This window comes from Pezoporus wallicus, unplaced genomic scaffold (genome assembly GCF_028554395.1).
Source record: "Pezoporus wallicus isolate ANWC-B61680 ecotype Strahan unplaced genomic scaffold, APGP_CSIRO_Pwel_v1 contig_7962, whole genome shotgun sequence".
Lineage (NCBI taxonomy): Eukaryota > Metazoa > Chordata > Aves > Psittaciformes > Psittacidae > Pezoporus > Pezoporus wallicus.
In genome coordinates, this window is record NW_026635824.1 from 80,884 (window position 1) to 95,073 (window position 14,190).

General features: G+C 41.3%; 1 protein-coding gene across 2 annotated transcripts in view; it reads left to right on the forward strand.

Annotated features, from left to right (window-relative positions):
• The window catches only part of SLC1A1 (solute carrier family 1 member 1), a 52,031-nt gene that overhangs the window by 10,794 nt on the left and 27,047 nt on the right, over positions 1 to 14,190 (forward strand). For both annotated transcript variants that reach the window (XM_057398336.1, XM_057398337.1), the window contains exon 2: positions 8,674 to 8,814. In XM_057398336.1, the coding sequence (XP_057254319.1) occupies positions 8,674 to 8,814 (141 nt within the window). The remainder of the gene's footprint in view (positions 1 to 8,673; positions 8,815 to 14,190) is intronic.

Genomic DNA, 14,190 nt, shown 5'->3' on the forward strand with positions numbered 1-14,190 from the left:
TGGGGTTGTTCTTCCCCAGATGCAAGACTCTACACCTACCCTTGCTGAATTTCATCAATTTCCTCTCTGCCCAACTCTCCAGCCTGTCCAGGTCTCGCTGAATGGCACCACAGCCCTCTGGTGTGTCAGCCACTCCTCCCAGTTTAGTATCATCAGCAAACTTGCTGAGGGTACATTCAGTTCCCTCATCCAGGTCGTTGGTGAAAATATTAAACAGCACTGGTCCCAGCACCGACCCTTGAGGGACTCCACTAGTCACAGACCTCCAGCTAGATTCTACCCCATTAACCACAACTCTCTGCCTTCTTCCTTCCAACCAGTTCTTGATCCACGTCACTACCTGATCATCAAGCCCACACTTCCTTAGCTTATCTATGAGGATGCTGTGGGAGACAGTATCAAATGCCTTACTGAAATGAAGAAAAACCACATGTTCCGCTCTACCATCATCCATCCACCTAGTTACTTGCTCATAGAAGGCTATAAGGTTGGTCAAACATGGCTTCCCCTTGGTAAAGCCATGTTGGCTGCTCTTAGTGACCCCCTCATCCTTGATATGTCTAGAGATGGTGTCAAGAATAAGTTGTTCCATCACCTTTCCAGGGATGGAGGTAAGGCTGACCGGTCTATAATTACCCGGGTCCTCCTTCTTGCCCTTCTTACAGACCGGCGTGACATTTGCCATCCTGCAATCCTCAGGCACCTCTCCTGTTTCCCACAACTTACCAAAGATGATGGAGAGTGGCCCAGCAATGACCTCCGCCAGCTCCCTCAGCACCTGCAGGTGTATTCCATCCGGACCCATCGATTTGTAGATGTCCAGATTACTTAACTGATCCCTAACCCAATCCTCATCCACCAAAGCAAACTCCGCCTTTATCCTGACTCCTTCCGGGGCTATAGGAATCTGGGTCCCCCGGGGAGAGTCTGCAGGAGTAAAGACAGAGGCAAAGAAGGCATTCAACACCTCTGCTTATATCCTCTGTCTCCAGGGCACCTACCTCATTCAGCAGTGGGCCTATACTGCTTCTTGTGTTAGTTTTATTCGCTATGTATTTGAAGAAGCCCTTTCTATTGTCCTTGACCCGACTTGCCAGAATCCTGTTTTTTTTTTTTCAGTTAACGTAAGTATTTTTATTGAAAGGAATATTGTCAAGTAGGCTGTGAAAGAATAAAATGCATAACATTAGAAATATCAAAAATAATGCAAAAAAGAGCTGAATTAATAAGCTGAAATAATAAGTTTGAGTGTTATTACAAGCCGTAATTTTTTCTACACCCTCTATTTTAGTGTTTTGTAGTTGCCACTGTGTATTGCTTTGTAGTTAAGAGATGGCCAGTGATATTGCACAAGCTTTAGAAAGAGCAGAAACAAAGTGAAGTTTATAAAATATTACTAGAGGACTCGGACTGTATCACAGATTGCAAAAATGTGGCCTGCCCATGCTGTAATTTGACACGTTCATATTTAATATTTTGTGTTGTATTTCAGATCAAGTCAGTGACCTATGTTTGGTAGCCTTTTCAGTCCTGTGTGTCATCTGCTGTAAAGATCATGCAGTTAAGAGCCACCAATCACTGCATCCCCATACAACAGGCCAGACTGGTTCTGTGTAAACACAGCCATCATCTCTTAGATCCTGGAAAGCCCAAGGCTTGACAGATGTGATGGATACAGTGCTATATGCAGTGCAGAGAATTCCTGGTACTATCCCCCTGTAGTACTTTAGCCCAAGCAGTGTTCTCATCCCTCCTGTCAATCACAGTCAATGACAATGGTAATATAAGCAAAATCTCACTAATTAATTCCTGGCTCCAGGACTAGTGTCAGCATCAGAATTTTGGGGTTTTGACCATTGGTCAGTCTGTACGGCACCAGGCCTGCTGTGGCAGATGGGGTATGCCTGTCCCAAAGCGGGGAAAGGATTGTAGCCCAGGAGCTAGCAGGACTCCTGGTTCAGAGGGATAACTACGTTCAGAGGGAATAACACTAGGTTCACTAGATGTGAGCCAAGGGGTAGCATGCCACTGTAGGAATCCAGATCCACAGGGCAACTTAGATGCATTTATGCCAATGCCTGCAGCATGGTCAGGAAACAGGAGAAGCTGTAAGTCATTGTGCAGTAGGAAAATGATGACACAGTCACCATCACAGAAACGTGGTGGAATGATTCATATGATTGGAGTGCTGCAGTGGATGGAGACAGGCCCTTCAGGAGCAAGGAAAAAGAGGTGGTGGGGTTGTGTTGTATGTCAGGAAGTACATCAACTGCCTGGAACTCAGTGTTGTGAGTGAGAAGGCTGAATGTTTGTGGGTGAAGATCGGGGGGAGGCCAACCAAGGTGGTATCCTGGTAGGAGTCTGTTACAGACCACCTAGTCAGGATGAAGCTACAGGTGAAGTGCTTTGCAAACAACTGGGACAAGTTTCAGGATCCTTTGCCCTTGTTCTCACAGGGGACTTCAGTCTACCAGATCTCTGCTGGAAGCACAACACAGCAGAGAAGAAACATTCCACGAGGTTCTTGGAGGTGTGGAAGCTACCTTCTTAACACAGCTGGTTAGTGAGCCAACTAGGGGAGATGCCTGGCTAGATTGCTGATCACAGAGAAGGACTGGTGGGTGATGTGATAGATGGTTGGAGGCCATCTTGGGCAAACCCATCACTAAATGACTGAATTCTCAATCCTTGGAGAAGTCTGGAAGAAGGTCAGCAAAACCTCCACCTTAGACTTCCGGAGGGCTGACTTTGGCCTGTTTAGGATGCTGGTTGGCAGAATTTGCTGAGAAATATTACTGAAGGACAAAGGGAAGGCCAGACAGTCTTCAAGAATGAAATCTTTAAGGCACAGAAGCAGGCAGTCCCCATGGGCTGACAGTCAAACTGGCGGGGAAGAAACCAATGTGGCTGAACAGGGGGATACTGCTGGAACTCAGGAGAAATGAGAGAATTTATCAGCTGTGGAAGAAGGGAGTGTCACCCTATGAAAAGTACAAGGATGTTGTTAAGTTATGTAGAGAGAAAGTTAGAAAGGTAAAGGCACAGATGGAACTAAATCTGGCCACTGCCATAAAAGATAGTAAGTACTTTTACAAATATATTAGCAACAAAAGGAGGGCCAAGGAGAACCTCCATCTTCTACTGGACACTGAGGGAAACCTAGTGACTGAGGATGAGGAAAAGGCTGAGGTACTTAATGCTGCCTTTGCCTCAGTCTTTAATAGTCACACCAGACATCCTCAGGGTATTCAGTTCTCTGAGCTGGATGGCAGACGGGGAACTGATTGAGGTCCCCATAATTCAGAAAGAAATGGTTAGTGACCTTCTACTCCACTTAAGCATATACAAGTCTATAGGGGCAGATGGGTTCCACAAAGAGTGCTGAAGAAGCTGTCAGAGGAGCTTGCTAAGCCATTCTCCATCATCCCTCAGCAGTCCTGGTATAGTGGGGAGGTCCCAGAGGGTTGGAGGCTGAACAACATGACAGCTCTCTACAAAAAGGGCAGGAAGGATGACCCTGGGAACTACAGGCCTGTCAGCCTGAGCTCAGTGCCAAGGAAGGTCATGGAGCAGATGATCCTGAGTGAAATCATAAAGTACATGTGGGAAAAGGGAGAGATAAGGCACAGTCAGCATGGGGTCATGAAGGGCAGGTCCTGCTTGACCAGCCTGATCTCCTATGATAAGGTGACCCACTTGGTTGATGAGGGAAAGGCTGGAAAGCTGCTCAGTGGAAAAAGACCTGGGGGAGCTGGTTGATGGAGCTGAGCATGATCCAGCTTGTGCCCAGGCAGCCAAGAAGGCGAATGGCATCCTGGCCTGTATCAGCAATAGTGTGGCCAGCAGGGCCAGGGCAGTGATCATCCCGCTGTACTCGGCACTCGTGAGGCTGCACCTCAAATCCTGTGTTCAGTTCTGGTCCCCTCACTACAAGAAAGATATTGAGGTGCTGGTGCGGGTGCAGAGAAAGGCAAAGCTGGTGGAGGGTCTGGAGCACAAGGCTGATGAGGAGTGGCTGAGGGAACTGGGGTTGTTTAGTCTGGAGAAGAGAAGGCTCAGGGGGGACCTTATTGCTCTCTATAACTATCTGAAAGGAAGTTGTAGTGAGGTGGGGGTTGGTCTCTTCTCCCAGGTAACAAGTGATAGGACAAGAGGTAATGGCGTCAAGCTGCACCAGGGGAGGTTTAGATTGGATAATAGGAAAGATTTCTTCACAGAGGGGGTTGTCAAGCACTGGAACAGGCTGCCCAGGGAAGTGGTAGAGGCACCGTCCCTGGAAATAAAAACCATGTGCATGAAGCCCTCAGTGACATGGTTTAGTGGTGGTCTTGGCAGTGCTGGGGTAAAGGTTGAATTTGGTGATCTTAAAGGTCTTTTCCAACCTAGCTGACTCTATGATTCTACTTCCTTCTCCCCTCTCCCTGGATAACGCAACAAAAAATGTATTCCCTGTGGCTTTTTATGCTGGGACTCTTGGGACTACCTAAAAGATAGTCCCAGATAAAAGATAGCCAACATATTTCTCTTGGTGTTCTCATTTCCAGTAGTTTTCTTCTTCTTTGTTTTTATTCTCATCCTCACCCCTCAATTATCTTAGTCTGCATTTACAGCCTTTCTTTGGAGGATTTCTGTCTGTTACCAGCTTATAGAAAGGCTATGTGCTACCTGGGAGAGCAATGCCAAGGAACTGAGTGATTCATACAGGTTTAGACAAAAGAATTGTGGCCTCTTCACATACTGCAATCCCAGGGACCCAGACTGCACATTTTGATTTCTATGTCAGTGGCTGCTAGGAGAGGAAATGTAGACACTATGCTATACAGCATGTGTTGTAGTTTCCACAGTTGCAATGACATATTTGCCTCAGAAAATTAAAGTCATGGGGTTGTACCAGTTTTTCCACTTTCATTCTTCTCTTCTGCTCAGTATTGCAGACTTTAATTAGTACATGCTATTGAGCTGTAAGTAGTGGATTGCTTTTGTGGTGAAATTCATAACCTAATTTAGCCATGCGGGCAAGAAGGAAAACCAAGGAGAAGGGATGGAAAAGAAAGAAAAACAACTTAGCATGGAAAAGAAGAAAGGTAGAGGGGTTGAAACTGAGAAAAAGAGGAAAAGGGCAAGCAGGAAAAGTCATGTTTTGCTCTGTTTAAAAAAAAAAAAAAAAAAGAAAAAAAAAAGGTAGAAATTAATTATTCCATAAATGATGAAAAAGAGAAATTAAAAGAAAGGAAAAGTCCCTATAGTAGAGGTTTTGCCTGCTGCAGGGTTTTTGTAATTAGGAGTACATGTAAGAATTAGTTTCAGAAATTGTGAAGTATGAGTAGCATTCATGTAGAGAAATTAATGTTTTGTAAGACTTCCATCTATATACTTACTTAGGGCTGGTGTAATCCATGTGATATTAAAAACACTGATGACCACTGAAATGTGTGCTGGGCCACACTTCTTTCTGGGTATTATAATTCCCAGAAAGAAAATACCAGTTGAACTTGGTTATTGACATGAGGATCAGAAAATTCTGTCTATGATGTCCATTTCCAGTACATTTGCAAATTTGTTCTACTGACTTGCTAACCTTCTCTTATTACTGTTATAAAATACAATTTCTTACATTTCCATGCTAGGTTCAAGCAGATATGCTAGATGCTTCATCCCTGGCAGTGTTCAAGGCCAGGCTGGATGAGGCCTTGGGTGATACAATTTAGCGTAAGGTGTCCCTGCCCATGGCAGGGGGGTTGGAACTAGATGATCTTAAGGTCCTTTCCAACCCTAACGATTCTATGATTCTGTGCTAGCTCAAATTAAAAAGTGGCTGCATTTTACTGTATTTTGGCATACTACACAATTATTAGTATGGGTTCTTTGGCATACTGCACAACTAATATGGATATAAGTGCTTTGACTGGTAAAGGAATTGCATGAACAAGGTAGTGAGAGCAATAATGTAATTTCAAAAGATTGTTGGAACAAGGAACTCTTTCCTCAGTTGCTGCCACTAGATAAATAATATCCTTAAAAAGACAAAACAGCACAACCCAACAAAAAAAAAAAAAAGCTCCAACAAAAAAATCTCACAAACCCCAAATACAAATATGTAATTAGTGTAAGGAAACTCTGCTAAAATCTTGGGAGCACTTGAGAAGTTTTTGTAGTGAAATCTAGAGAAGTGGAAAACTCTGAAGAATGAAAATGAGGGTGAATTCTTCTGCCTGCTAGTAATCCTGTTCCGTGATCAAACTGGTCAAACATGACAATCGCCACCTGGAATGAAAGGCACATGGTTACTAGTCACACCTGCTCAAAGTGAAGTGGCATTACACATCTTTTAATGCAGTCTAGTCTTGATGCAACGTAAGTATATGCCTGTACTATAAAGTGAATAATCTGAAGGCATGGAGATTATCTGTATGCTTAGATTCAGCTATTTACAATGGTGTTTTCAGGATCAAAGCCGTAGCAACTTACTTCAATACATGTAACCATTTTATAAACAGAGTTTTATCTTGCTTGGACTTAACTTATCTTGAAGTCCAGACTAATTGTTTTGAACAGATCTAATTCAGCCACTAGATTAGAAACAGATGTCATTGTGTTTTATCAGTCACTAATCAACCGTGTTTACATAATATCGCAAATATCATCAAGGCTATTAAGATTCAAGATTGCTGCAAGAAATTTAAACTGTCCAAATTCACTGGCACAGATGACACTTAAATCAGAAATTGTCATAGATTCTTAGAGCAGCCTATTTGCCTGAAAGGTTAACTTACTCATTTTCAATCTCTTTATTAACAGGAAGCACATAGTAGGAGTTTATAATCTGCCTCTATTTTCTTTCAGCCTGTTTTTACAAATGGAGATAGAACACAGAAAAAATGGTCATCTTTTTGTGCTCTCAGAGGCAAGTTCTGTGAAGGTTAACTAGTAGTTTACGTTTCTGCATCAAACTAACATCCAGATAGCCTGTGAACCACAGGCATGATGAATCTTTAGGAAGGATTACTATGAGGGTGGTGAGACACTGGAGCAGGTTGCACAGAGGACTTGTGGATGCTTCATCCCTGCAGTGTTGAAGGCCAGGTAAGGCAGGGCTTGGAGCAACCTGGTCTAGTAGAAGGTGTCTCTACCCATGGCAGGGGGTTGGAACTAGATGACCAAAACTTTCTCTGATTTTTTCAAAAATCCTTGCTTTCTAGAAGAGAATGAGTTTCTTGTTCAGTAGGTAGTCGGATATGGGATCCCTTCAGTACCAATGATACAAACCAGCTGTCTGTGGATTTGCCTAAATCTTTGAACTTGCTGGTAATGTCTGCTTCCACAACTTTAATCATGTAGAATGAGGAACGTACCCTGTAAGCCTGTTTAGTCTAACTTTACACCAGCTTCTTGAGTAACATCTAACTCAAATGTCTTGTACAGCATAAAAAATTAAAACTGGAGGAAGATGGGCATTTGGCTTGGGCACTAGCAGCTTTCATGGGACCCCACAAGTTTACATGAACCATGGAGCCTGGTAAAGGTAGACTAGTATCACCTTTTTGTTCTGTTGTAACAATTCTGCTGTAAAATACACACCACTGATGCCACTAAAATAACAAAGGGTGTAAATAATTCTATTAGCTTCAGTAAGGCTGTTAGTATGAGTAAGATCTTTAAGCACTCAGTGAGTAACAAAGGGTTCTGCTTTGCCATGTCTCACTCAATCCAGTTTGAAATTTTATCTCTTGGTATTCAGTTCAGGCAGGACTGAAGCATTGCAAAGTTTGTATGTGAAACAACAGTCATAATGCTTTCTGAACACTGATGATCACATTTCCTATACCAGTGATTTTCATTTGAAAATCATGTTGAAATGGAAAATAAAGGTATTGCCTGCCATACTGAAGAAGTTTGTCTTTTGGCCTATGATTTATTTTCCTTTAGTAGAAATCTTGTTTGTGGTTTGTCTTAGAAGCTGAAACTGTCTGATAATTCATTTAATGCAAAGGTAAGAGGAAGTATGAGAATGCCTTGTGCTGTGGTTCAATCAGCGATTAAACTTACAGTTTGGTATTTTGTAGATTGATCACAATCATAATCACAATCAAGTGTGAGTATGCTGAGTGCATTTTTGTTGATCAAGTTCCTGGAAATTATTAAATTAATTTAGTGATTGTAGTCACACACTTTCTAATTATATAGAGAAGCAAATAGTGAAAGCATTGCTGCTGTGTAGATGTATTTTCACCAGTACAAATTATCTAAAATATTTATATTGTATCACTTTTTAAAATGTTTGATAGTGTTTATATATTGTATTGATTTTTATTTATTTTTTTTTTTTTAATTCCAGTTGTGCGTCTTCTAGAGCTAATGAAACCAGGTCAAAAGTCACTGCTGGACTTGACCAATAATCAAAGGGCATTATCAAGGTTTTTCCAAAAATATACTTACAGACATCCTCCAAGTTCAGAATTATATGTGTTATTACCGTGCCTATCACTAATATATAGAACAGAAAAGGCAACATCTCTAATTTGCTATATAAGTTTCATTATTGTTGTAAAAATGTGTCTGTTGCTCTTTATTTACTTTTTTTTTTAAATGTTCTCTCCTATTTTTCCTCCTTTTCCCCCATGTGTCTACTATAAATTACTGCTGATTTGTTCCACATCTTTTTGTGCCTTTTAGGTATTGGAGTTGGCATGCTGGTACGGGAATATGGCAAAATGTCTAACCTGGGTAAATCCTACTTTTCCTTTCCTGGGGAAGTGCTGATGAGAATGCTCAAGCTTATCATTTTGCCGTTGATCATATCAAGTATGATCACAGGTATGTCTGGAATGCATTGTTAGCTGATGGGATTATCACTGTGCTTTATCTTTCTTTCTAAATGAAATAATCTTAAAAAATATGCCGTTTGATGGAACTCTATGATGAAAAGTATAGATTGCATACATTTAGATGAAGCTTTTCTATATATAATGGAAATGGATTTGGAAGGATTAGCACAGTATCTGGTAATTAAGTGATAAGGAGCTGTGAGATAATAAATGTTTATAGATTCTTGTGCCTCTTTCTCCCTGTGTTCAGGGGTGGGTTAAACAGTTGCAGATTGCAAGCCCAAAGCTGCAATTTCGTATTCTTAGGTACAGTGTTAGCTGTTGCAAGTAGTCTCATGCTGCCATTTCATAAGAAGGGGGGAGCTGATCTCATATCGTACTGTCATAAAAAAGAGGAGATTCTTCAGCTGCACTTCTGTGGTCTCAACAAATTCCCGTGAGATGTCCTGCTTGAGCTTTGGTTTTTACTAAATCCTTCATTCAGTGCACTGACCTGACAGAAAACTATAAATTAGGAAAAAAAGGAAAAATCTGTTTGGTACGCTTAGTTCAAAGGGGTTTTGGGGAAGTGCAAGAGAATGTGTAGGGAGACTGTGTGGCCAGGGAAGTGTTATGGAAAGAAAAGCAAAACTTCCCTCTTCTGGAAGATGCAAGCCAGCCGTTGGCTGAAACCCCACCATAGCATGCAGGAATTTACTAACATCTCACTCAGTAGGTGAAGACAAAGCCAAGCAAACTTGTCTTTATTCTTTAAGCCTATTACTGAGTGAATATGGGCTGTGATTATTTTCTTTTGGCTTCCTACAATGAATCAGGACCCATTTGTCACTATATTGCCAAAGTCTCTGGAACATATCTGTAATGCAGGGTGACAGGAACCCAGTATTGCAATTAAAATAAAGAACACCAAGAGCTGCAAAATGGAGACATCCAAACAGGAAAGCTGCAAGAGGCAGAGTGAGAAATGGCAGCAGAAAATAGTCAAGAGCTGTTTCCAAAAGGAATGAAGGGAGGTGAAACAGTTGTTAGTATGTAAAAGAAGAACAGAGGGAGGTTTGAAAAAGGGCTTGGTGTTTTAATTAATAGACAGGACAGCAGCATTTTCATAAAGAGTAGGAAGTGAAACAGAAAGGAAAGGAAAACTGAACTCTACTTTTATCATATTGAACTTGAGTCTGTGACTGGAGATCCCGGAAAAGCTGCCACGACAAGATATATATTCTTTCTTGCCAGACAAGATTGTATATTTCTTTTTTTCTAACAAGCTTTTATTTCTACAGTGAAGTTGGACCTTTGTCTCCAGAAATAATATCATTAGGATACCCATGAAATGAATTATTTATCAAATGTCTGGTTCTTGTGAGGGGAAAGAAGAATTATGCTGTTAAAAATATTATACTGCTATTTAACATTCCAGTATGAGTAAACTGCAGTTGTAACTACTAGTATTAGCTTGGATTTTAAAACCTGCAGATTACTGGAGTTAAATTCATATGCAGAGATGAGAACAAAATGCTCCAATTCTGACACTGGCATATCCAGTATACATAGAAAAGAAGGGCTTATTTTTTCTACACTTCTATGTTAGGTTTTTAGGCAAGAAAAAGGAAGCAAGATTGATAAAGAACAGAAACTACTTCAGCAGCATATATAGAGTTTTGTTGCTCTTGAAGACAAAAGCAGTAGCTGCCTGAGTGCAAGTAGCAGTGAAATGTGTGGCAAGCAAATGGCCAGACATTTCCGTGCATGGTGGTTTTCACTATTAATCTGCATCCTTCCTCAGAATGTTGATGAGATATTCTGCATCTTGTAAAAGAATAATGGTAACCTTTCGAGTACCAGAAATGCATATTTGAATTGAGTTATTAGGCTTGTGTCGAATCATAAAGCACACTAGTCATTTTTCCTGTTTTGCACAGAGTCATGCAGAATGGTTGAAATTGGAAGGGAACTCTTGAGACCACCCAATACAACTCCCCCTGCTCAAGCACAGTCAGGTGAAGCAGATTGCTCTGAACCATATCCAGTCAGGTTTTGAATATCTTCAAGCATGGAGACTGCTACCTCTAAGGCAGTGTGTTTGCTTCACAGTACAACAGTGTTTTCTTGTTCAGATGAAGTGTAATGGTTTTTAGTTTTTGCCTGTTGTTTTTTGTCTTGTCTCTGGGCACCACTGAGAAGAATCTGTCTCTCTCTTCATTCCTACCCATGAGGCATTTATATGCATGAATAAGATTCCCATGAGTCTTCTTTTTCCAAGCTGAGCAGTCCCAGCTCTCTCAGCCTTTTGTCATATGAGAGGTGCTTCAATCCCTTCATCATCTTTATGTTCAAAATGGGAAACGAAAGACCTGGAATGCAATGAAAAAAAAATCAAGGCAGCATATTAATCAGATTGTTCTTTCTTTTGTTGTTTATCTTTGAAAGTCAGAACAGTTCAGACTTCAGCAATCTTTTTTTTTAATTGTCCACTATATTAGTAATTGAAGTTAAACCACACTAAGCCTGTGCTTATGCTCAGGAATAGACCTGCCAGTTCCACTACATACAAAACATCCACAGGTGTACAGTACTGTGAAGGAGCACAGACAAGAAAATGATGGGAGAAAAAAACTATTTTGTTTCCTATAATGCAGGTCTTCCAAATAAATTTTCCTTTGGTATCACCACTCTTGAGTTAGCAGCTGCCTCAGCAGTTTCCACTTCTGCAAGTACAAGAAGCACAGCTATTGAGAGATGCTCTGTGACTGAGGCATCTTTAGCAGGCCGTGTGCATCACCAGCAGGAAAACTGATTTCCAATCTTTGGAAAGCCTTAATCTAGCTCAACATACTCAGAGACTGTATGTTCAGATGATGAGACACCTGCATGTTCTTTTTCTGTTTCTAAAGTCAAAAGAGCATCCAGGAAAGCAGGTCCATTGAATAATATTTAGTAAACCAGTTACCTGAGCTCAGGCAGGAAACTCAACTTGTCCCTCTGTATCATGTACGTTGTGCAAAGGACAGAGAATGTTACACTACTGTTAATGAGTTTTACCATCAGTTGTACTGAGGGAGGCTGGAGGTCCTGTCCCTGCTATCCAAGTGCAGTCATTGAGGCAGAGAGGACTGCTGAGTCATGAGCTATTAATGGACAAGGCTTTGTGCCCATCCTCTTTGGATTGCTTCTGTCACAGTCATCTTCTCCTTTTCCATCAATATCAGTTGACCTTATGCAACTGAGACAGTCCCTACATTATTTAAGGTTTTAAATTATAGTAAAAAAAACTTTCAAGTGCATTTCTGGTTCATGGAGCATGATTACTACCAGCTATCAAGAGCAAAGAGCCTCTACACTACCGCTATTATTATGCATCTGCAGTCACTGCCTTCTGCCCCAGCCATATCACTGGGGGCTCCTGGTGGCACTGCTGTGGGTGGATCTGAAGTGGGTTAGTGTCTTCTGCTCTTCTGTTCTGGAGCTCAGGATGTAAAACAAGTCCGTTATATAAAACACATCACATTCACTTTTTTACTCCATTTCTCGGAGTGTGGATATCACTATTGATTAAAAAATTTAGTGTCATGTTAAAGTTTTCTTTTTAGGAGCCTAGAAGCTGAAGTTTGTCCACCTATAGATTTTAACACCAGTAATTTGGAGGTAATGCAATACTTTCAGTACTCCAGGTTTTCTGTATTCACTCCATACGTATTTCACTTGCAACGGTGCTGAGGCTATATTCCTGCTGCATCTGTGAACTGAATCTGATTTCTGTTATGAATCTTGCTAGCCTGTCCATCTTTGCAGATTGATGTGTCATCATAGATTTTTATTATATTCCACCTAAGGAACATCATATCTTGTGAAAAGGCATTAACGTGAGATTATATAGCCTCTAAGAGCTTTCTAGAGGAAAACTGCAATTTTCCTTCAAGTGATACTATTTGCAAATAAGAGGAAAGGAAGGCAGTACTAATACCTTCTTTCTATGCGTATAGTCCAATCAGCTCTCTAGGGAAAGATTATAATACAATGCTGTAATGCTGATTGTGCCTACAAGGCAGCACAACCGTCCCTTAGCAAATCGATACCCAGAGTCAGAAATTTTTCATTACAGCTAACCTCGGATTAACCATCTAGTGTAGTCCACAGTACTTCATCCGATGCAGATATTAGGGACAGTGGTGACAGGACAAGGGGTAATGGGTTATAACTTAGACGGGGAGGTTTAGATTGGATATAAGGAAGACGTTCTTTACTGTTAGGGTGGTGAGGCACTGGAATGGGTTGCCCAGGGAGGTTGTGAATGCTCCATCCTTGGCAGTGTTCAAGGCCAGGTTGGATGAAGCCTTGCGTGGCATGCTTTAGTGTGAGGTGTCCCTGCCCATGGCAGGGGGGTGGAACTAGATGATCTTAAGGTCCTTTCCAACCCTAATTATTCTATGATCTATGATTCTATAATTACACTGCTCCACAGCAGTTTCACTGGTACACTAATCACAGAATCATAGGATGGTTTGGGTTGTAAGCGATCTTAGAGATCATCTTGTTCCAACCTCCCTGCCATGGGCAGGGGCAGCTTCTGCTAGACCATGTTGCTCAAAGTCCCATCCAGCCTGGCCTTGAACACTTCCAGGAATGCAGCAGCCACAGCTTCTCTGGGCAGCCTGTGCCAGTGTCTTGCCACCCTCATAGTAAAGAATATCTTTTAATGTCTAATCTAAATCTCCCATCTTTCAGTTAGTGTGGTGTTTGAAAGCTGGATTTATAGTCAACAAAAAGGTGTGGCTATTTCAAATTTCAGGGGCTGTTTGGGCATGGCAGACAGGTCTGGTTTGTGACTGTGACTTTGTCTAATGATTTACCTGGCTGCAATACTCGCAGAGGTTTTTTTATTAGCTACTTGGTTTCTTTTAGATGAAATATTGTTATTTGTATTTCCAAAAGCCCGAGTAACCTTTTTTGGAAAAAGGGAAGTACAGAAACCATTGACAATCTCATTACATTTCTTAGAAAACTGTAAGAAAGCTGTAAACCAACCTGGAAGCAGCAAAAAGAGGTTGAATATTAGGAGTTGAGCAAAGACACTCCTGTATTTCATGAGAGTGGAGTTGCCATTCACATCAGAAGAGTGGACAAAGAAAGAAAACCTGAGGACCAGTTTGTGTTCAGAACGTTCCAAAACAACCTTTCTGAGTAACGAGGTAGAGAAAGACAAAGTGTTTTTCACAAAAGGCATAGAAAATCGATGTCCTGGATTTTCATGAAGCTTCAGAAGCACCAGTACCACTGAAACATATATTGGAATGACTTTTCAAGACTTCATTGCAACTTTTCCAGCACTTCCAAAATTACAGGTTTATTCTCTGTTCCCATGTGACAC